Source organism: Quercus suber, unplaced genomic scaffold (assembly GCF_002906115.3).
Source record: "Quercus suber isolate HL8 unplaced genomic scaffold, Cork oak 2.0 scaffold_232, whole genome shotgun sequence".
NCBI classification, from domain to species: Eukaryota; Viridiplantae; Streptophyta; class Magnoliopsida; order Fagales; family Fagaceae; genus Quercus; species Quercus suber.
Window position 1 is genome coordinate 60,058 of NW_027069689.1, and position 22,267 is coordinate 82,324.

Genomic DNA, 22,267 nt, shown 5'->3' on the forward strand with positions numbered 1-22,267 from the left:
GGACGTGGTGTAAAACTCATATTTTACCCCTCCAATCCCAACATGTCACGTCATCTTATCACATATTTAAAAATAAACACAATCACACTCAATCAAATCTAATTCCCATATATAAATTCAACCAAATTAGGAATATATTGAGATGTTATTATGTGTGGTAGGATGTATTAAATTTTAAGTAAAATACTAATATGGCAATCACTTATTGGATAGTGTAAAACATGAGTTTTACACCCCATTCTTATAGAATTTAATCTCAAATTTGGTGCTTCCATTCACTTCAATTTAGTGGGTAGCTGTTAAATGCCAAAATTACATAATCCTTATTTTTTACCTTAAGATAAAACTAAAAAGAGATTTTCAGAATGATAACGGCTAGTATTTTGGGTTGTGCACTGCCTTTCACGGTTGATTCTTTTTTTTTTTTTTCTCCTATTTTTGGTCGTACATATTATATTTACAGATGAGTGCAGATTAAAAAAAATAAAAACCTTAAAACTTATATTTTTAAACAATTATTTCTAGACAAAACTAATTTCTCTCATTTTTTTCTAGTTTAAAATTGAAGAATTGAACGAAAGGACCACATTAACATGAAATGAAAGCTGAGGTACAAAATTGAGAAAAAATGACTTTAAGAACATAATTGAAAATTGAACAAACTTAGATGATATAATTTGTAATTAATTTTTTTTTCATATGTTCTTTTATGAGATCTGGCTTCAATGTGGAATCATAGATTTAAAAAACTTGCTAAATCTTTTTTTTTTTTTCCTCTATTTATTTCCAGTTTTCAGCTTTGTTTCATGAGTTTCCACCTCGATTTTACAGTCAAGAACAAACAATTTCTTTATTGATAAGTACATTCAAGAACTTACAATAAAGTAAATCATTCTTATCATGCCTCAAATGGGATCCTAATCCTATGGGCCACAAACTTTAGGCTATCCAGTTTGCCACTTTCTAGAATCTAGAAAAAGTGTAGCTCCAATCCGATTTAAAATTATCTTTCTCCAACTCATTATGTGACAATTGAAAAAGTAAAAAAACTAACAATGTATAGTTTTAGTCACATGACTTATATAAATAATACACATAAATAGTGTCATAAATCCCTGTGTAGTAAATTGAAGGAAAATCATTTTTAAGCTATCTTTTTTAATATAGTACATGATGATGTATAAGACTATCCATATTTATTATTTATACAAAAAAAATCATATAATTATAACTACATATGGATGGTCTCTTCAATTCTTACATAACAATTTTTTTTTTTTTTGAGAAACAATTGTTACGTAACATGTTGGAGAAAGATAGATCCAAACTGTTTTAAAATAAAAGCAAAAGCACCCAGTTGCTTCTTCTTCTTATTTCTGTCGATTATTTACTTATATAAACATCTCTGCTAGTAAATTGGCCAATAAGCAGAAAACTATGCATGGCATTAGGCTATTGGCTGAAAGCACATTTTGCTAGCATCTTGCCCTCACGTAAGAAACTTCTATAATGCCATACAAAATAAAATAACATGAGTGTCAAATATGACTACAATAACATACGGCAGAGAGACGAGACATCATCTTTTCTTTCTTCTGGGACTAAAATGGATAATACTAAGTGATGAATATATATGTACACCTTCTAACTCAGGAATATATTGGAAAAAAGAATCAATAAATATTACATAATACAGGTATTTTCCATCTATACCTATCTTGTATAATGCGCATATGATAAACATGCCCAAAGAAGATTTCCGCTGATAAAATTTTGAGAAAACTCATGAGCCCAACATTGGCTTCTATCACTAGGTTTCCGGAGCATATGACCTCTAAACAGAGAAAAGGGCAACAAAAAAAAAGTTGTAACAGCATGTCAAGTAAAGGATCTGAAATATTGAGGAATGTCTTAAGTAAGATAATCTCTCAAGTAAGATCAACTACGCCTGAGACTCAATTATGCGGGTTACAATCCCAACAGCAATAGTTCTTCCTAATGCTCTTAAAAACACCCTCCCAAGAGCTTTACAATTTGAAAACTCATCCACACACACTGGTCCCTGCAAAGCCACCTGAAGTTACAAAAACAAGACAAGTCAACCCGTTTGCTGCCAGAATTCAAACAATATTGGATGCATTAACCTTTAACTTAGTAACGTGATTTTTGTCATGTAATTCACCTCAACAACTGCACTCTGCTTTGCAGTAAGACAGCGCGGTGTCTTCTTTGTCACCTTGCCAGTCTTAGGATCAAGCAAAGACAATATTTTGGCCACTCTTCCAGCTTCCTTTGCATGATGTATATGAAATTCCAACTGCTCATTCCACTCAGAGGATTATATTGCTTCCATAAATAAACAAAAGAGAACAAAAACAACATAGATATATGTCATATACACAGAAAATCAACCTGTGAACCAATTAAAATTGGGGTTGTAATATCCAAGACAAGGACCTTCAGTTCCAAACGTTTTGCGACGGCAACAGGAAAATCTGGGTGACATAGCACACCCCCGGCCATCACATTCCCTGCATCAATGCCTTGCAGACTAACAGCCACATTGTCTCCAGCTCTTGCAGAAGTACAAGCCTGAGAGTCACGTTCTAAGGAACGTACTGACCCCACAGCCCCTGATGGCATAACTAGAACCTACAATTTCACACAAATTACTGTTATTGTAGTAGTACTCGAGAAATGGACTGCCTATTCAAAAGGATAGTGACGAAAACAAATTGTGCCTCATATTTAATAAGATTAATTTCAATTAAAACCAGCAATCTCTGTCAGTGTCATACAAAACATGCATCTGAATCCCAAATTGTAAGTGCAGATGGTTGTCCAAACATGTATATCACTTCTATTGAAGGAGAAAAGAAATGGACTGGCTATTCATAGTAACTGCTGTTAAAGCATTTGGAAAAAAAAAAGTGTAGTAAATATCAAAGACTTCATTTAAACAGAGACTTTCATCAATGAAAAAACAAAAGATAAAAATCAGTAAATTGTGCAAAATAAATTTAGGAAACTCTTGACAAAGACTGATTTTTAAGACGTTCTTGAATGACAAAATAACTGAAGAATGTTCTGCATATAATCAAGGAATTGGGGCTTCACTCAACAATATAAGGAAATCTTTGAATAGGAGAAATCTATCATTTTAACTCAATAGAATGAACGTCATATTTTGGAGAATAATGAATTGAATCCCTTAATTGATCAACAAAAACTTCCAATACCACACAATTGTGTACCTTGGATCCACTCCGAAGGGCTCCAGCTTCTACTTTACCACAGGCAGACACCTGCCCTAGTGAAGGCAATTTAATAACATCACATATAGGCATAAGCAGAGGCTTTGACAAGTCTCTTGTGGGAGGTTGGAGGGAATCAATTGCATCCAACAGATAAGGTCCGTGATACCTGCATTTCAATTACCTTGGTCAAATTTTGATGTTAGCAATGTCAATTGCATGAGAAAATTCATCATAACATTGTAAGTGAAAGCTACCATTCCAACATCAACATTTTTGTGGCACTAAATCAGGGCTTTATTGAATATTGTATCAATGATGTTTCTATACTATCTTGATTTTATTTTAAACCAGTGGCATACTTGATTCAACCTAAAGGGTGATTTCCAGCATTACACCATACTTTACCTTTCATCCCATCAACATTTCTTTACTTTTATTTGTTTATTTTCTGTCACCTCTTCTATTAACTCAGCCCATCAGGGAACATGAAAAGATTCAAAAAGGTAGGTCTAGGCACCATTTTTTTCTCCCTAAGTCAAATATTAGTAAAAATTTTTCTGGTCTTCCTCAAATTGAGTACTATCTAATGCTCAGTTTCTAGTTCCCAAAGGTGAGAAAATTTTTATCACAGATAGAAAAGATGAAGATATAGAAGAGCAAAAATATGTATGACAAAGAATCAAAGGATGAAAGTAAACTCACCAGGACAACAGACGAACATCAGAAGAAGCAACCACCAAATTTTGATTTTCCATGGCACTCAATGGGATCCACGTTATAGAAGGATCTCTAAAACCACAAGAACGGAGAAATGTTCCAAGTTGCTGTTTAATTAAATCAAACCGTTCCTTTGAGTAATCCACAACATCCATTTTGTTAATTGCAACTATAATTTGATCAACACCAAAACTTCTGATAAGTTGTGCATGTTCCCGTGTTTGTCCCTTGGCACTGTCCATACCAGCTTCAAATGCACCGATTGAGGCATCTATCACAAGAATTGCAGCATCAGCTTGTGTTGCCCCAGATATCATGTTTGGAACAAAATCCTTATGGCCTGGTGAGTCAAGCACAACAACATGATATTTTTTGGAATCAAAATAAGCAACAGCAACCGTCATGGTTATTCCCCTTTCCCTTTCTTCAGCGCTCTCATCCAATGCCCAAGCATAAGCAAAGGACCCCTTGCCCTGCTTGAGATACAAACACCACATAAACATAACAACATCAAGCTTTTAAAGCACCCATAAACAGAAAGCAGTGATTTCACCTGTAGCTTTGCCTCCTTTTCATATTTGTGCATCTCTTTTTGGGATATTCGCCCCAAAAGGTGTAGAAGTCTACCAGAGAGTGTTGATTTTCCAGAATCAACATGACCTACCTACAACGAGAAATTTAGCACAATGACATCACTGACTTTGTCTAGAATAAAACAATTACTAAGGAGCTAAATGAATGGATTTCCTCGATCATAAGACTGGGATTAAAGATTGACTTACGATTGCAAGATTCAGTTGAATCAATGTATCTTCAGCTTGGTCATTGAGCATCCACTTTTCAGGTTTATACTCTGATTGAGAACGAGTCCCTCTAGCGTTAACATTATTCGAAAATCCAGATCCCTCACCAAGAGCCATTTTGTTCAAACTACTGTTAAGGCTTTGTGGCTTGCCCCCACTAATCAAAGAACTACTGCTATCACCTGTAATTTCATGTCTGCCTTTCAGTTTCAATGCAGGAGAGCTATGAGAGCTTTTATCACTTGATAGTATGTTGGCCATATCATTCTTTGAACAACTGCCCTCGTCCACATTATGATGTCTGCCTTTTGGCATAGTTGCAAATGAGCCATCCGAAATTTTTAGACTTGACTGTACATTGTGAGCCTTGTTCTTTGAACAATTGTTGTCATCAAAACTATCTTGTTTGCCTTTCGGCATCAATGATGATGACACGTCTGACCTTTCAGCATTTGATTTTATATTAAGTAGACCATTCTTCCCAATGATGCCTGAGGAAACTCTTGAAGATTTCATGTCATTAAAGTTTGCTGCATGTAAAAAGTTGTACACAAAGAACATAAAAATATCAAAACTCAGGAGACACCAAGAAAGTGCTTTTAAAAGTAACCTCAATCACTCCAGCTCGATATTTCTCAGAAAACTAGAGAATCAAAACTTTTGCGATAATAAAATAAGTACAATTTACAACTAGAGGCAAAACACAGCTTGGGGTCAGGGTTTGGTCTCAACCCAGAACCAACCAAAAATGGGCTAATTTTTAGCCCAAAATCAACTTATTGACCATTAGTTGAAGAACCAAACCAAACCAAACCAATTCAAAGCATGCACAGGCCATGTAGACAAAACAATTACAAAGAATACAAAGAGTTATGTGTAAAAGGACACAGACTCTAAAAACAACAGAATGGAATCTTTATTTGTAAAACCCCATGCAAAATACCCCCCCCCCCCAAAAAAAAAAAGAGAGTTTAGCAGAAATATATTACAAAAAGAAATCTAAAACTAAACAACTTCAGTTAAAGATTGGATGTAAACACACACACACACTCACACAAGTAGAACTTATCTACTACATTTTACAACTAAACCAATGACTAATTATATTTTATTTCTCAAGGTCTTTGGACCCATTGGCATCCCCACCTTCATAAACAAGGGGTGGAAACATGAGGCCATGGAATCTATCCTATAAGGGTGCATGAATTGTGTTTGCCCAAGAAAAAATATTTTTTATTACCTCGTGGAGCTTTTACATATGCTTTTTTTTTTCCCTACAAAATACTTAATGAGGCAATTTACTAGGGCTGGGTCTTGTAGAGAATGATCCTCCTAAAGTGGTGCACTATAGACCATTAGTCAAAATGCTCCAAATGCTAAGAGAGAATTTCTACATCCTTTCACATGGATTAATCATTAATGTGTCCTGGAATGCAGTTCAAAGGTAGACTTCCATGCTAAGAGAAGCACAATAATATTTTGATAGGTAATGAGAATCTTTATTAAATAAAAGAAACTAATGTACAGGCTGAATAGGCTCCCCAAAATAACCACAGACCAATGGCATCCAAAACCCCCTTCCAACACGCCAACAACTCTACCACTTGCTTGGACAGCACCCAAGAGACACTCAACAAACAAAACACAAAAGTCCATACACTATGTGCATATATGCAATAAATAAGAAGATGATCCACATATTCCCAACTATTCTTGCACATACAACACTAATTAACAACACAAATATTCCTCTTCCTCCGATTATCCAATGTAAGAATATTTCCCTTGGCTGCTGTCCATGTGAAAAAAGATACTCTAGTAGGAGTTTTCACCTTCCCAATGCTTCTCCATGGGAAGGAATGTGTACACTTGTTCATAAGAACTCTGTAGTATGACTTAACTTCAAAAGAACCATTCCAAACAATTATGAACTTCAATGCAACAGCTTTGCAAACAAAAATAATTGAGTTTTCGAAATTGGCAATCTCACATTATGCTATCACTCAGCTTCTTTATATTCAGTCATCACAAAATAACTAAATAGCATAAAGGATGTCGCCAAGTCACAATCATGACAACACATATTTGAGTGGATAGATTATCTATACATCCTACAACTTAAACATTTAAGTTGGAGAAATTTATCAGTAGCAAAAAAAGGGGCCAATCATGAATGATGCTAATTGAAACTAGAAAGATAACTTGTAATGTTGTGTTAACCGAATTCCACAGCATTTAAAAGGAAAGGATACTTCCATGCCCATGAGAAGAATTATTAAAAACACATAACTTTTAAGTTAGTCCTAAAGCTCTTTCCATGACTATATATCCTATCAAAAGGGTTTTTTCTTTTTGATTTGAATTGATGTTTGACAATCAAATCTGCAACCACAACAAGATACCTTTCGAACCCATTTTAGAGGAGCGTAGTCCATTAGAAACCAAATCATCTGGGGATGGAACGTCAAACTTGAAAGGGGCTGTATCATCAATATGAATAAGGTTAGAATATATCTAACAATGTATAATGGCCATCTTCTGGAGAAATAAAAAATTTGGAATAAGACAGTACTGGTGGATACAAAGTATACTCAACTACAAGAGGAATGATTACTCTAATTCTATATATCAACATCCTGTTTTGAAGCATGTGCAGACCTATATTAACATGGTGATGGCTATGAATACTAAAAGCCTTATGGAATTCATGAAATTGTCCTTGGATATTCATATGCTTGTGGGAGTTATTGCCCTCTTCCTTCACAAAAACATCATTCTGCTTTTGTAATGATACAGCCTTTTTGGGTATCCGTTGCGGCAATGATGCAAAAAGAGACTTGGCCATTTTGGATGCTCCAGAATTTTTGCACATGCCCTTAACTGCACGAAAGAGATCTATTCTATAAAAGCACAACAAACTTGAAAGGAAACCTGGCAAAGACACTAGAATAAGATTGGTGACAAGACAAGCACAAGCTGTCTGCATGACAACCTCAGTACAAAACTAAGTTCAACATGTGAGGTCTTGCCAAAAGCCAAACCCAACACAGATACATTTTGAATTAAAAGAGGAGGGGGGGGGGTTTGAGGGTTGTGGGGGGACAAGAGAGGAGTGTCCCAATCACACAAAATAAAAATCAGTAAAAGTCAATCCATACACAGAAGCTTAGTTCGCAGAAAGCAAGAATGTATGAATTATGATCACAAGGTAGAATTGAATACCTGTTTGCTTATCAATATTGGCGCCAGTTTTTGAAGGATTTAGCACCCCACAAATATCACAAGCAAACAAACCCTCATCATTATCATAAGTGCATACAGAGCAACGCCAAAGGCCACGCTTAGAAGTTTCTTGCTCTAACTGAGGTGCTTTCCCTGTGACAAAATAAACATCAGAGTTTATACGATGAGAATATGTATATCCATGGTTATCAAAACTGCAATCCAGATCATGAAACATCATATTCCCAAATGATCCAACACACTTTAAAAACCACGAATGCAGAATCAGTGCAGGATACAGATCATATAATCACATAGATTTGAGGTATAGTTCCACATAAAAATCATTAATACACCGAATCCAAAACCAATCCACAATAGTCTCCTCCATTTTACAAGATTATTTACTGTTAAATTTTCCCCAAAGACACAGTCCAAACAAAAATGACTACTTCACGGCTGCCATCACCCTCCAAATAGCCCTCCAAGGAAAATCTACACTAGAAACCCTTCTCAAAACCTCACAGTACAAACAAACACAAAAAACACCATTTCTGATTCAATTTCTAACACACTTTATCATCCATTTTCAACACATACCTGAGTTAAATACAGAAAATCCAAGAAAAGTAGTAACTGAATCCAACTCCTAATCTTGAACTGGTCTAAGACTAAATATAAGGTTCCAATGCACTACATCACATGATGTTAACCCTATGTATACCATGCCTTCAGCAAGTTTAAACATTATGCAGATAGCAAAGTGAGGGAAATTGGCTATAGAACAAGTACCCAAGAGCAAACCAAAAAAAAGGAAAGACTGGGTGTGAAGCAATTAAAAGAGAAGTTCAAGTTAATAACGTCACTTACCATTGTCTTCTACGTCGTCATCATAATCATAATCATAATCATAATCATAACCTTCATAGTCATCAACTTCTTCATCATAATCAACTCCATAGTTTACTTTACGAGGCATGGTCCTAAAAAGAGAGAAAGAGACATGAAATAAATAAATAAACTCGCATATAAGATTTCAAGCCCAAGCTACCAACACGACAAACACACACACACACACGCACACGCACAATGTAACAAAGAATCCTCAATTTTCAAAGACCCACATACCCTGACAATGTAGCACGCAAAGAATAATTAATCCAGCGACACCATTGGCGAACCAAACCTTCTGCAGGGCGCACTATATTATAGTCCCAGCTCACACAACCTCAATCCAATAACCAATAACACTTCCGAATGCAAAATTGCTGTCTCTTTCTTGAACATGAATAAAGCTGCACGCCAGACAAAAAAAAAAAGTTTACATAGCACCATTATATTAAATTTTTTAATATTTGGATCTAATTATGTTTAATCAAAATGGTACAAAATGTAATTATACTCAACTGCGCCTAAAAACAGCTAATTAATTGAATTAATTAAAATAAAATTCATTTCTCTTATTTCCTTATCGTTTCCCTAGTTTTCTCGGCAACCAAACGAGGAGCCAGTCAATCAAGATCATCTCTAAAAAATGAGATTCCTGTAAAACTCTTGGACAAATACTTACAGAAATCAATCAAAAATATTTCACAAAAAAAAAAAAAAAAAAAAAAAAAAAAATCAGAAATCAATCAAAAATATTTCACAAAAAAAAAAAAAAAAAAAAAAAAAAACGTCAGGTTCACGGCCATGTCTGTCTCTCTGCCAAGCAATGTGCAGTAATGGAAAATAAAATTAACAAAAATTATTCCACCGAGAATTGAAATAAAGGGAAATTTTGTGATATATATGATAGTTAGGGTTTCTACGATAAAGAAAGAGGGAAAAGGAAAAGTGGTTTACCAGGTAGAACTGTGAAGATGCGAGCAAGGAAGCTAGATGCTTCTTATGCTGCTCTCTCTATCTCTCTCTCTCTCTCTCTCTCTCTATCTAGTCTCTACTGTATTGTATTCAGAGCTCTCTAGTAGATACCCATTTGTAAAAGAGGTTAAAGGGGCGGGTGAAAACCTTTTTCTAATATTTATAGCCTTTTGAACCTAAAAAGTAACTTGTCAATAAAATTTAAATTTTTTAAAAGTTTTATTGTAAGGTATTGATAATTCAAAACATTGTCTAATTTAAATAAGCTATATAACTTATTAAAAAAAATTAGAAAAAAGTTCTAACTTTTTTTTTTGCCGCATCATAATTTGAAATAAGTTGTATCACTTTTGTTCTTATTGTAATTATTTATGAATAACAATAGTTTTTTGTGTATCAAAAAAAAAAAAAAAGTTTTTTGGAAGTTCATGGTCATGTTATTATGTCACTACTTACATCAATTCCTAAAAAAAAATTTAAGTAAAAGTTAATAAAATCTCATGCATAAAAATGCAGTCTGAAATTTCGTAAGAATTAACAAATTTTAGATAAAATGGTCAAAATTAGGTTGATATGTCCAGAATTTGCATTGAAACAAAATTAAGGGATGTGATTTGTTATACTGGTTTATGTATTGGAACAGAAAATTCATGCAATTCCAATCAAAACATAACGACTTTCAAAACTTTAATATTAAACATTTTTTTTAAAAGAAGAAGATAAGCTTGAACTCTTAATTATATTTTACACTTACACATCAATTTTAATGTGGATTGTCATCAAGGCATCGAAGTCAACATAGTCTTCAGAATAAAACGGGAATTTGGAAGTGAGATCTATATTTTCTAATAAATTTGGACTTAAAATAGATACTCTTAATTCAAAATTGTATTTTCTTATTCTTAAATAAATATACCGAAATAAACTAAAATGCTACGTTGACGTGGCTTAACATAAGCGTAATAACAATAAGTGTTATGCTTTGCTTTTAGATATTATATAGATAGATTACATTTGATCTAAAAAAATCAAAATAGTCTATGAAGTTGATTTAGGAAAATATGAGCTTACTAGGGGAAAAAACCAAAGTCAAAAGCTTTTACCTTCTATTATATGGCCCTAATTTAGAAAAACATGAGCTTTCAAAAGTGGCAAAAGAGTAGATGAGTTGAAATAAGTCAAAACTTTTATTTTGTTATTATTATTATTATAACATAAATTGTTGGACCGAAAATCCATCACTCCCCCCAATACAATGCTACTAGGCATGGCTAAAAAGCAGTGCCAGATCCCCTGGCCCCTGCTCATGAACACCCTGCATAACAGAAACGAAAATAAATCCCAACTCCTACAGTACAATTCCAAATACAGCCAAACCGAAACGATCCAAAGAAATTGAATGAAAGTCAAAATCTCTGAGAAAGGCCAACTTATTAAAAGAGCTGTTTTTCCATTGAAACTTTAATTTGCTCTTCAAAATTAAAAGTCTATTTTGGTTATTCATATAAACAATGGTTTCTATACAGAGGTAGTGAAGTATTTAATGTTACAACATTTGCTTGGCCTGTACAACTTGAAACAACAAGCTCTTCCTATATGAAAAACGATGTAAAGTTGACATCCTATGATATAATCATCTGAATAAGTAAGATCTGTATTGCTAGTTGCTATGCAGCTGCTCAAAAGCTTTTTAATTATCTATCAGCCAAGATTGACTCACTCCAGGAAAGCATGAGATCCCGGACAACAGTTGGAAAATCTGCAAGTCCCAGCATAAAAGTTTGAGTAGAAAATCAAACCATAAGATTTGAGTTGCATCATGTCACAGAGCTACTCAATTAAGTTGTCATTTTATGTTCAAAAGGTCAAAATAAGGTTTACCTCGTGCTACTTCCAAGGCTACTGACGGTACGTCTATATCGTTTTCAACCAGCCTATAGACATCCACGAGCTATAGAAGACACATTGATAATTTAGCATTCTTGTAAACCAAGTATTATGGCCATAAAAAAAATAAAAAAACAATTTTCAGATCTACAGACCTCCTGGATGTGAAGCTTTGAATCTTCAGTCAATGCAAGAAGAAGCTGTCTGCGGATTCCTTCATCAATAAGGAAAAGGCGAGCTCCATCTTTGATGGTATCTGTGAGATCTAGTTTTCTTTGAACTCGCCAGTCTCTTGAACCTTGCCTGTTTAAAGAAGGTCTATGTAAACAAAGGTTCTTAAAACTCCCAAGCGTAATAAAAGACAAAGGAAGCAAGTGGCCAAGAAAAGATACAGACATTTCCTTTACTTGCAATGCAGGGTTGCTGCTCATCTTGGTGACATTTTCCTTAGCAAGAACAATAAGGTTTTCGAGCCGTTTCCACTGGAAAATACCATCTTTAAATAGAACCTAATACAAAAAAGCAGATCACTATTAAAGGTTGTAACTGGAGAAAATTTTCTATGTTGGTGCAACATGGCCAGTGGAGATATTGGAAAACATACAGGAGCACTACCAAAGAAACCATATATGGTCACTATTCTGTAGCTTGATAAAAAGAGAGGAAAAAAGAAGACAAATAGTTGCTTAAAAATTAGAAGCTTCTCTAACTTAAATATATTAAAATATACACATCAAAATTCAAGGAAATTAGTTCTGAGACAAAAGAAGTGAATATTCTAAGAAAAATGAAGTTTCCAAGAAGAATGACTTTGAGCTGACCTGTATGAGGCGTTCACGTAGAGCAGGATTTGGGTCTGTTAGAAGGCGCTTTGCCACATATGGATAGGCAACCTATTCAATTAGTTAACATCAATAATTACATGAAAATAGAGAGCATGATAGTGTATAAATTAAATAAAAGGCATGATAAAATTTGGATAGTTATCATAAGATATACAGAACTGCTTCCATCATAGCTACTAGCCAAAATTTTTTAAGCATATGTTTTGGGACTAAGGCTTGGTTGTTGTTATGTTAATGAATAAATATCTTTACAATTTTAGCAAAGAGAACTGATAACGTATATAAGAAAACAAACTACTGTAGTCCCTCATTGTGAGATCAGGGCCATCAACAAGGCACTAGGGTGGATTGTATCAGACTTTTTAAAGTGTAATTTATTGATAGAAATTATAGTGCAGTTTATGTTTCTTGATAGAAACAAAAACTGCACTATAATTTAAAGATTAAATTCGCTAGATACATCTAATTAACATTTACAGATCTGAAGGTTAGGACAAGTGGGATTACAGAAACAAACTACTTAAGTTTGATGTACATCATAATTTCAAATTATGACAGATCCACAAATTTAAAAGAAGATAGGATACCCAAACATGAATAAGGGAAACAAGAAGCTTTATCTTTACCTCCAGAAACTTGAAGTCTGGCTTTAGAGTAAAACAGATTCCCTCTTGTGTCAATAAAGAACGGATAACAAGAGAAAACCTCTCTGGAATTCGGATGGGATAATTGTAAACCAATTGATTAAATTTACCTGCAGCAGATAGAACACATGCTTACAAAGTAGTATAGGATAAAAGTAACTACAAAATGAAAAAGTTTCATGTAATACAATTATTCTTGTAATGGATCAAATAGTAATTATATAGCAAAGCACTGAAACAAACAGCATGACCTTCAAATTGTTCAACAAATTCAAATAAGCATATGAAACATTTATATACTGGGATAAAACTTGATATTCAAACATCATTTGTCATACTAAATCATATCCAAAGCAGGTGATTTATCTGAAGAAGTCACTATCACGAATATTTGATTCATAAAGAGTTCTATCATGTGCATTAGGGTGTGAAGATTACGAGCCCCCAACCAAAAATGCATTGTTTGAAAAGTACAATAGAGCGAGATGTCTCATAAATTTACAATTAAGAGTCTCACAATCCCTATGTTCTTTCGTTTTTAAGCATGGTAATTAAAGAAATAAACTTACAAATCAAACAAACCAAGAAAAGAACACTTCAGAAAGTACAACAAAGGTGCAGATTATATATAGTCAGAGAGCATGAAATGGAATATACCAAATGTAGGACTTTAAACAAACAATAACATCCCCTGCCCAAAAAAAAACAGAGAGATAAATTACCAGTAACACTTCGAAAATTAAAATCAGAGACTCCTTTTCCAGCAGAGTTCTGCCAAATTGCTTCTAAAGCTGGAATTATAGGAGAGACATCAGTTCCGGGAGCCAGGAAGCCAAGCCTGGTGAAATCATTTGCCATCTCCACATAGTCCTCATTTACAGCATGGACAACAGCATCAATCAAGATCTGTTTGTTTTGCTGAAGGATTGAAAGGAAATCAATATGTGGTTCCAACAGAAAGCAACTCAATGCAAAATGAGATTGACTAAAGAATAGTAAAAACATAGCAGAATCATTATCTTTAAGGATAGTTCCAACAAATCCTTGAAGCCTACCAATTTTGGCAGGTGGACCATGAAGTGCTTTTGTAAGCATGGTAAGTTTACACACGCACCAAGTGGGTTTTTGAACCCACATCTTTACCCTTCACCCTTTTTATGGGAGGAGGAGGTGGCATTTGAGTGATGTCACCATATGGTGAATAATTATTAAAAAAAAATACATCATAAATTATCTAAGAATTTCAAAAAATTTCAGATGAGCCATTATTTAATCTAGGGAATTTTCTTCTATGCTTTCAATTACATTCAACTTCTACAATTTACATACTTAATTGCCCATATAAAATCCCAAGTCCATTGCCCTTTATTGCCGCTGGGTCATTCATATTCATAGGGTGCAATGAGCTTGTATTGTTATTAAATGCAGCCACGAATACTACTAAAAAAAGAGGTAAAAAACGTACAGTTCAACTTAATATCTCTGCAAAAACCCAAATTACCTGACTAAGCACAGCAACATTTCCAAAGTCCACATACGCAATACGTCCATCACGCATAGCAAAAATATTTCCAGGGTGTGGATCTCCATGAAATAACCCAAATTCTAATAATTGCCGCAAAGCAGCACTAACTCCAACTGTCAAAAATCCATTTACATCAATGCCACCTTCCTTAACAGCCTGAGTTATATGGAGGAAAGATTATTACTATATGAAGTGATATCAATTGGTTTGTAAATTTTATATATATATGAAAGCAGCAGCTTCTATCTTAATAATCAAACCTGTGGATCAGTGCATCGGATGCCATCAATCCATTCCATAACCAGAACACGTGACCCACAAAGCTTCTTGTAAACCCGAGGAATTTTGACAGTGGGGTCATTTTTGAAGTTCTCAAGAAAATCCTCAATATTGCGGGCTTCCTGAATTAGAGAAAAGAAACATCATACTACATCTCATTAAATATAAAAGTAAAATAAATTACTGAAATGCAAGTGCATTGGTAGCTCAATTATCATACAGGTTTCATAAACGTTATTCAGCCAACATGCTTTATATTAGTGCCTTTTTTTACGTCGTTATTAATTACACCCATAATCTGTATTTCAAGGTACTAAAGAACTTTTAATGCCAAACAGGAAAGTTCTGAAAGGTACCAAGGTGTAATCAAGCTCCTCCAAAAGCTTCTCACCAAATTCATCAACTATCAGCTCAGCATTACACCCCAGTTTCTGTAGACTGATGCCATTCAAAAGTGAAGCAAGATTGCGAAATAGAAAAAGATCCCGATAAATTATAGGCTCTATCTGAGGCCTTTGAACCTGTAATTATATGAGTAGAATTGTAATTAGTTAGACAGACTGTGTTTTTGAAATCCAAGTTAAACAAAATCCCTATAAAACTAGATAAGCTTACATGTCATTAAGCACATTCAAAACCAAAACCCAATTACTTAAATGAAAACAATTTCCCCCCCTTTGACGCTTCCACCTTATACAATATAAGTGGCACCATAATCAAGCAATAATGAAAAGCATTTGCACTAATCTGAGGAAACATGGCAACAAGAGAACTAATGACTTCACCAAGCATGAATCACACCAGTAAACGATAGCATTAAATATACAGGTCACATTTGTTATCTCTATAAAACTAAAAATTCCCAACCCATGAATGTCCAAAAAAAAAAAAAAAAAAGGATAACAAAATAAGGGTAAATTTCATACAACCTTAATAGCAACCTCCTCCCCAGAGTCACGTAAAGTAGCTCGGTAAACTTGACCCAAACTTGCAGCTGCTATTGTCCGTGATGAAATTTTACTGAAAACAGCTTCAAGCGGTTGGCCCAATTCCTCTTCTATGATGTTGAAAGCAACCTAGGCCATTGTCAAGCCATCCACAAAATATTACTACAGCCACAATGCAACCGAAAATAATAATAATAATAAGGTCCATCACGAATAGAAGTGTTTAGTAGTTAGTATGACAAAATGAGCTTTTACCTGATTGGGGAAAGGAGGAACATCATCTTGAAGAATGCAAAGTTCATTCATATAATCTTCTCTGATGATATCAGGTCTGTTTGCAAGAACCTGCCAATACACGAACAACATTCAATCAACAGGGAAATACAAAACCATAGCACATGTACTAGTTGAGCAAAAACCATGGATTCAAAGTTCAATGCCATAATTGAGAAGTTGCTAAAATATGCACTTCAATAGCAACCTTTTCTTCTTGATACTTGATTACTTCAGCTTTAAAATTTAGTTGACTATTATGAAAAATCTGGGTGGCTAAATTTCAGCCAAGCAGGGTAAAACTTTAAAATTTTTAAAGTATTTCAGAAAAGGCACTTTTTCATTATTTTATTGAGTCAACGGAAAACCAAATGAACAAGTCGGTTAAAATTGAATCACGTATACAAGGGAAAAAACAACACTATTTTGAAAGTCTCATTGTCAAGAACTGACAGTATATCAATAACAAATATAAGTGAACCAAATTTAGAAGTTGAGTACTGCTAACAAACACTTGCTATTAAAGAGATAACAAAAACAAAAACCCAAAAGTGAATAAAGACTATAGCATACGAGTAAAAACGCAACAAACCTGGCCGGCTTTGACAAAAGAAGGTCCCAAATCACAGAGGAGATTCCTAAGCTGCCGAGCACGAAAGGGAACAACCTCTTCATCTCTTCCAACCAAGAAATCATACACCAAGGCAGACCAGTACAATCCCAAACTCCACACTATCTCCACACCACGCGAAATTAGCGAGAAAATAGCCCCTCTGGATTCCAATACTTTATTCCTCACCTAATTATCAACAACAATAATGTAAACTCAGCCACAAGGTAAACACAAATACATGACAAACTGAAAGAAAATTTTTCTTTTTAAAGCATTTTCAATTTCATCTTAACAATCCAATTGTTCACAAAAACAAAACCAAAATTGTCCTATTCATATTGCAATACCTTAACTTTCTCCCAATTATCAATAGGGCCTGTAAACGAGCCGAGTATTAAACTTAAAAATTACCCACTTAACTTTATTTGAACACAAGCCAAGCTCGAGTACATCATCAAACTATATAAACATATTTGTATTCGAGTACACATATTAAACATATAATATTATATATTCTTAAATCGAGCTTGTTCACGAACACATTATTATATTTGATCGAGCCAAGCTCGTTGTGTTCATAAACAGCTCAATTCATTTACAATCCTAATTAAGCACACAGCAATTACATAACAAAATTCAACAAAAATATGTTTTTTTTAAAAAAATCATACTGTTTCGGGAGAGTACTTGCGAAACGGCACACAAACGCCGCGCTCGATATCGAGTTGCTCCAAGGCACTGCTGGATTTGGCTGATTGCAAAGCGGCTAAGCTCCTTCTCGGTACGGTGCCGTTTACGGAACCATCGGCTGCGGAATTTGAGAGTCGCATTTGCAAGTGTTTCGATTTCTTCTTGCGAAGTAGAGTTTGTGATGGCACATAGACATGGTAGTTGGTGCGATTAGTAGAGAAAGGGACTGTGTTAACATAATTTGTGTGTATTAAGTTCATGGGTCTAGAACTCTAGAGAGAAACAAAAAAAAAAAAAAAACTAAACTTTGGTGCTGAAGAGTGAAGAGAGAGTAAACGGGTTCGAAGATTGGTTTTTTGTTAAAATTTTAATATTGGTTTTTTATTTTGGGAGAGAAAAGTGAATAGAAGATTGGGAACCGCATAAAGTTTTGGGTTGGTTTTTGAAGATCAATTTGAGACAAAAACGCAAAGTGTGTACGTAGTAGATGTTTTTTTATGAAAGTAATTGATGTTTGAAAGTTCTAGTTCACGTCTTCAGTGTCAGCCAACCAAATCATTTTGCGTGGCCTTGGATGCTACAGCCCGAACTTGTATAAAATATTAAAATATTGGCAAAAATGTAAAACTGGCTTTCACTGTTTTTTATTTCAGTCCTTTAACTTTTAGTTTTGTCAATTCAATTCTTTAACTTTCAATTTTTGTCAATTTAAGGCTCCGTTACAACCTCGTTACTGCTGCCGTTAGATAGACTATGTGGAAAAGGACAAAATGGTAAATTGAAGATTGGAGGTGGAGTTAAGAATTTTCTCGTGATAACTGATCATGCCTTTATCAATGAAGATCCAGCCGATCGATTTTAACACGTCGGAAGAGACGATGAGGATCGACTCAGTGAAGCCGATGGTGAAGTCCTGGCTGAAGAGGTTTTTTAATTTCCCGAGGGTTCTGAGGAATTCCACAGTGGCGCCGAAGAGACAATGAGGTCCAACTTCAATGCGAGAACAAACACGATGGAGGTGGTGATTAAGACAGAAGGCCAGACAAGGGTTTCTAAACCGAGAGCTGTGGCTATCAGCGCAGTCATTGCACCCATGGTTGATGAGAGAAATACCCACATGAATGTCAGTATTGCGTCCCTGATTGCCGCCTTTATCGCACCCCTCTCCTTCATTTCAACACACACACACACACACACACACACTCCCTAATTTGTGTTTTGTTCTTTTGGCAGTGGCAAAAGAAAAAGACTAGTGACAGACACCACAAACAAAGGCACTAAAACACTTTTAGCTCCCTCTCCTCTCTAAGTCTGACTGACTCTCTTCTTTCTCTCTTATCCATATCTAATTTTCTATATACTAATACGACTCAGTTCCCGAGCATTCTGAGAAATTCCATTGTGGCGCCGGAGAAGATCGTGGACGAGGAGCCGCATTTTCAGAAGGATGACTTTAATGGCTCGGTTGTGGTGGCGCCGGTGGTGGCCATTGAGTTTGAGCCAAGTTTTGTGTGCTTGGACAGTATGGTACAGAACTTCATCGAAAAGAACAATAACAACAACAACAACGAGAAGCAATCGATCAGGTGTGGTCGTAACCGCTGCAATTGTTTTAACCGGAACTAGATTGATAGCAGTTCGGAAGATGAATGGGACTCTTTCAGCGATTCTAACTATTCTTCCACGGCGTTGTCTCAACTCCATCTCCAATTAGGGGTGTGCAGAAAACCCACTGACCCGCCAAACCCGACCCGACCCAACCCAACCCGCCGAGTTGAGTCGATTTTTGGAGCTTGGTGGGTTAGGTTGGGTTACAAAAATTATTTTTATAGCGGGTCGGGTTGGGTTTGAGTCATAAAATTACAAACCCGCCAAACCCGACCCGACCCGACCCACCCATATTTAATATATATTTAAAATATATTATATTTCTTACTCAATTTAATAATAATAATAATAATTTGTCAAACCCATGGGTTCAACAATACCCAACCCGACCCATGTGTGGTTGGGTTAAATTTTTTTTGACCACCATGGTGGGTTGGGTCAAAAAATCCCTCAACCAGACCCAACCCGACCCAGGCACACCCCTACCTCCAATCTTCAATTTACCATTTTGTCCTTTTCAACATAGCCTATCTAACAGTAGCAATAACTAAGTTGTAACGGAACATTGAATTGACAAAAATTGAAAGTTAAGAATGAATTGACAAAACTAAAGTTAAAAACTGAAATAAAAACAGTGAAAGTTAAAGGTCAGTTTTGCATTTTTTTAGAATATATGAATATGATATGAAAGAGCATCCATAGCATTGGAGCTAGAAATTTAGCTTTTTAACTCTACAAAAGTTACTTTATCTATTTACCTACACACATGCTGCAGCAGTAGATCTATTTTAGCTTTAACATAATAAATAATATAAACATCACAATAAAATAATATAACCACTATAATAAAATAATATATCCCACTCCCAAAAAAAAATTCACAGACCAACCACAACCACCTCTACCATCAACCACACCCACAACCACACCCACACCACAACCACCACCAGTCCATCAGCCCACCAGAAACCAATCCATAGCAGAAAAAAAAATCTCTAATCTTTTTTCTCTCAACCCAGACCAAACAAAATCACCAATCACAAACAAGCACAACATTAGCAAGCAAGCACAACCACGAGCAAGCACACTGATAGGCGGCGTGGGTCTGAGCTGATCAGTGGTTGGGACAGCTGATGGGTCTGAGGCTGAGAGAGTTGATCGGCTGGGTCTGAGCCAATCGACAGCTTGGATGTTGACGATCAGTGGCAGCGACGTTGATGATCGGTGGATGGCGATGATGTTGACGATCGTGGATGGGGAGTGTGGATGGTATGTTGACGATTGGTAGCAAGAATTAGAGAGAGTGAAATGAAGAGGTGATGAGGGGTGAATGACCGGAGTGAAATGAAAGAAATGAATAAAAAAATAAGGGGGCTGGAATAAAAAATTACTTTTTTTTTAGTTCCAAGCTACAGTGCACATCTATCTATAGATGTGCACTGTAGCAATTCAGCTAAAAAATTTAGCTATTGTTCACTGCTGCATGGAGTTTTTTTTTTTTTTTTTTTTTTTTTTTTTTTTTTTTTTGTGTTTTGGCACATCTAAAATAACAATATAGCTATTTAGCACCACTGTTGCAAGTACTCTTACAGGCTTACCAAAAAAAAAGATATGAAATTACATTATTGGTCCTCTAATTATTTATCTAATAATAATGATTATTATTATTAGGCAAAACCACAATAAGTATAAAAGAAATAAAACCAAGTTTTATTTACTTTTTCTTTCTTTCAATTTTAGTCGTTCTTTAGCCAATTATAAAAACTTCCATAATTTTTATGGAACTTTAACTTTTAGGTTTATTTTCTTTGTATGTTTTTTAGGGTAAAAGTGATGTAGATAAATAATGGCTACATAATAGAACCAATATCAGGAACCAAAATTAGATGGGTTGGAAGTAACATAAAATCGGATCTACCCTATGCGAATAATCTACATTTTCCATAAATAATAATAATTGTAAGGACACAATTTGATCCTAAGCCCAAAGAGTAAAAAGATCTAAGCCCAAAGAGTTCAATACAATGAATTTGTAAAGAGTGGGTTCAAAACTAGGCTCTAATAGGTTGGATCACAGTTATGGTTCAGATGATAAAAAGACAAAAGCAAAATGGGTTGATCCAAAAAGAAAATCTTCCTCGGCACAGACCGAGGAGAATAATTCTAGTTTTTTTTTTTTTTTTTTTTAATTTTGTTACAATTTTGGTTCTTCTTGCCACACTCTCCTTTCTACCAATTTTCAGCTGCCCCACTTGTAATGGGGTTTTTTCTTCTTTATATCACTCTCATTTGCTCCATCTCAGCCTTCCACGTGTAAATCAGATGGTTGACTCCTTTCCTTGTCCCATCAACACCTTCATGAAGTCCTTAGAGATAGCTGTAAAACTGAATCTCATTGTTCAGGTATTACCTCCACATAAATGCGGCCAAAGAGTTAGCTACAGAGCATTTAATGCGGTGGTAGTAGCTTTCACTTAGATATTTCCCACTTTCCTATTACCTTATCCCATCCTAAAGCTTATCCCTACCAGCAAAATTGCCCAGAATGTTGCCCCTGATGGCAGGTCAACCCTTTTGACCTCAGCCCTATTAACCCAAGGTGAAATTTGTCCTCTAACATACTTCCTAGAACCCTAAGACTAGACCCCTTTGCCCATCCACTATCTTGCACTCCAAAACTTACGTCTACCTGTCCTCAGACTATTGAATGTCCTTGGACAGGGCCCATGGCCCAATATACCCTTATGAGCCTGCCATCCCTACAATAATAATCTATAATCTATATCATATACAATATAATAAAAGTTTGGCTTAGAAGCCGTAGTTGCACCAAGTAACTTCACCAAATTGCATAATTTTTTTAAAATTTTTAGATTTTTCGATAAATTCATTCACTTAAGTTTTTAGATAAAAACAAAAAGTTTTTGATCTTTATCAACTTATTTGGATAAAGTAACTATAAATGTTCTAATAAACTTCTTCTTCTTCTAATAAACATCTTAGCATGTTTAGTGTTGATATTAATTTGACACTTTGAGATGCAAGCGCTTCATTATAATTAAATATAAATGTTATTATGCCGGTATGTTAGAAT

At 35.0% G+C, this 22,267-nt stretch overlaps 2 protein-coding genes across 5 annotated transcripts; both read right to left on the minus strand.

Annotated features, from left to right (window-relative positions):
* Positions 1-1,636: 1,636 nt before the first annotated feature.
* LOC112017415 (uncharacterized) lies at positions 1,637-9,996 on the minus strand. Of its 3 annotated transcripts, XM_065780310.1 has the most exons (13): positions 9,845-9,996; positions 9,128-9,294; positions 8,870-8,982; positions 8,000-8,152; positions 7,436-7,657; positions 7,180-7,257; positions 4,757-5,307; positions 4,528-4,638; positions 3,960-4,447; positions 3,255-3,423; positions 2,413-2,652; positions 2,183-2,317; positions 1,637-2,074 (listed from the first exon to the last, which is right to left on the minus strand). In XM_065780310.1, exons 3-13 carry the CDS (start codon positions 8,976-8,978, stop codon positions 1,943-1,945), a joined length of 2,388 nt encoding a protein of 795 aa, XP_065636382.1. In that variant the 5' UTR covers positions 8,979-8,982; positions 9,128-9,294; positions 9,845-9,996; the 3' UTR covers positions 1,637-1,942. The 3 variants fall into 3 exon arrangements, with proteins under 3 accessions (XP_065636382.1, XP_023905633.2, XP_023905632.1); XM_024049865.2 differs by lacking the exon at positions 7,436-7,657; XM_024049864.2 differs by lacking the exons at positions 7,180-7,257; positions 7,436-7,657 and having other exon boundaries at positions 9,845-9,995.
* Positions 9,997-11,292: 1,296 nt separating this feature from the next.
* Positions 11,293-18,032, minus strand: LOC112017411 (protein ACTIVITY OF BC1 COMPLEX KINASE 1, chloroplastic). 2 transcript variants are annotated; one of them, XM_024049860.2, is made up of 14 exons: positions 17,547-18,032; positions 16,855-17,061; positions 16,245-16,334; positions 15,972-16,118; positions 15,399-15,563; positions 15,024-15,164; positions 14,740-14,919; positions 13,961-14,156; positions 13,221-13,348; positions 12,571-12,642; positions 12,146-12,258; positions 11,905-12,052; positions 11,744-11,813; positions 11,293-11,621 (listed from the first exon to the last, which is right to left on the minus strand). In XM_024049860.2, the coding sequence occupies exons 1-14, from the start codon at positions 17,823-17,825 to the stop codon at positions 11,557-11,559; spliced, it is 2,001 nt and encodes a 666-aa protein (XP_023905628.1). In that variant the 5' UTR covers positions 17,826-18,032; the 3' UTR covers positions 11,293-11,556. The 2 variants fall into 2 exon arrangements, with proteins under 2 accessions (XP_023905628.1, XP_023905626.1); XM_024049858.2 differs by having other exon boundaries at positions 11,905-12,067; positions 17,547-18,031.
* Positions 18,033-22,267: the final 4,235 nt, after the last annotated feature.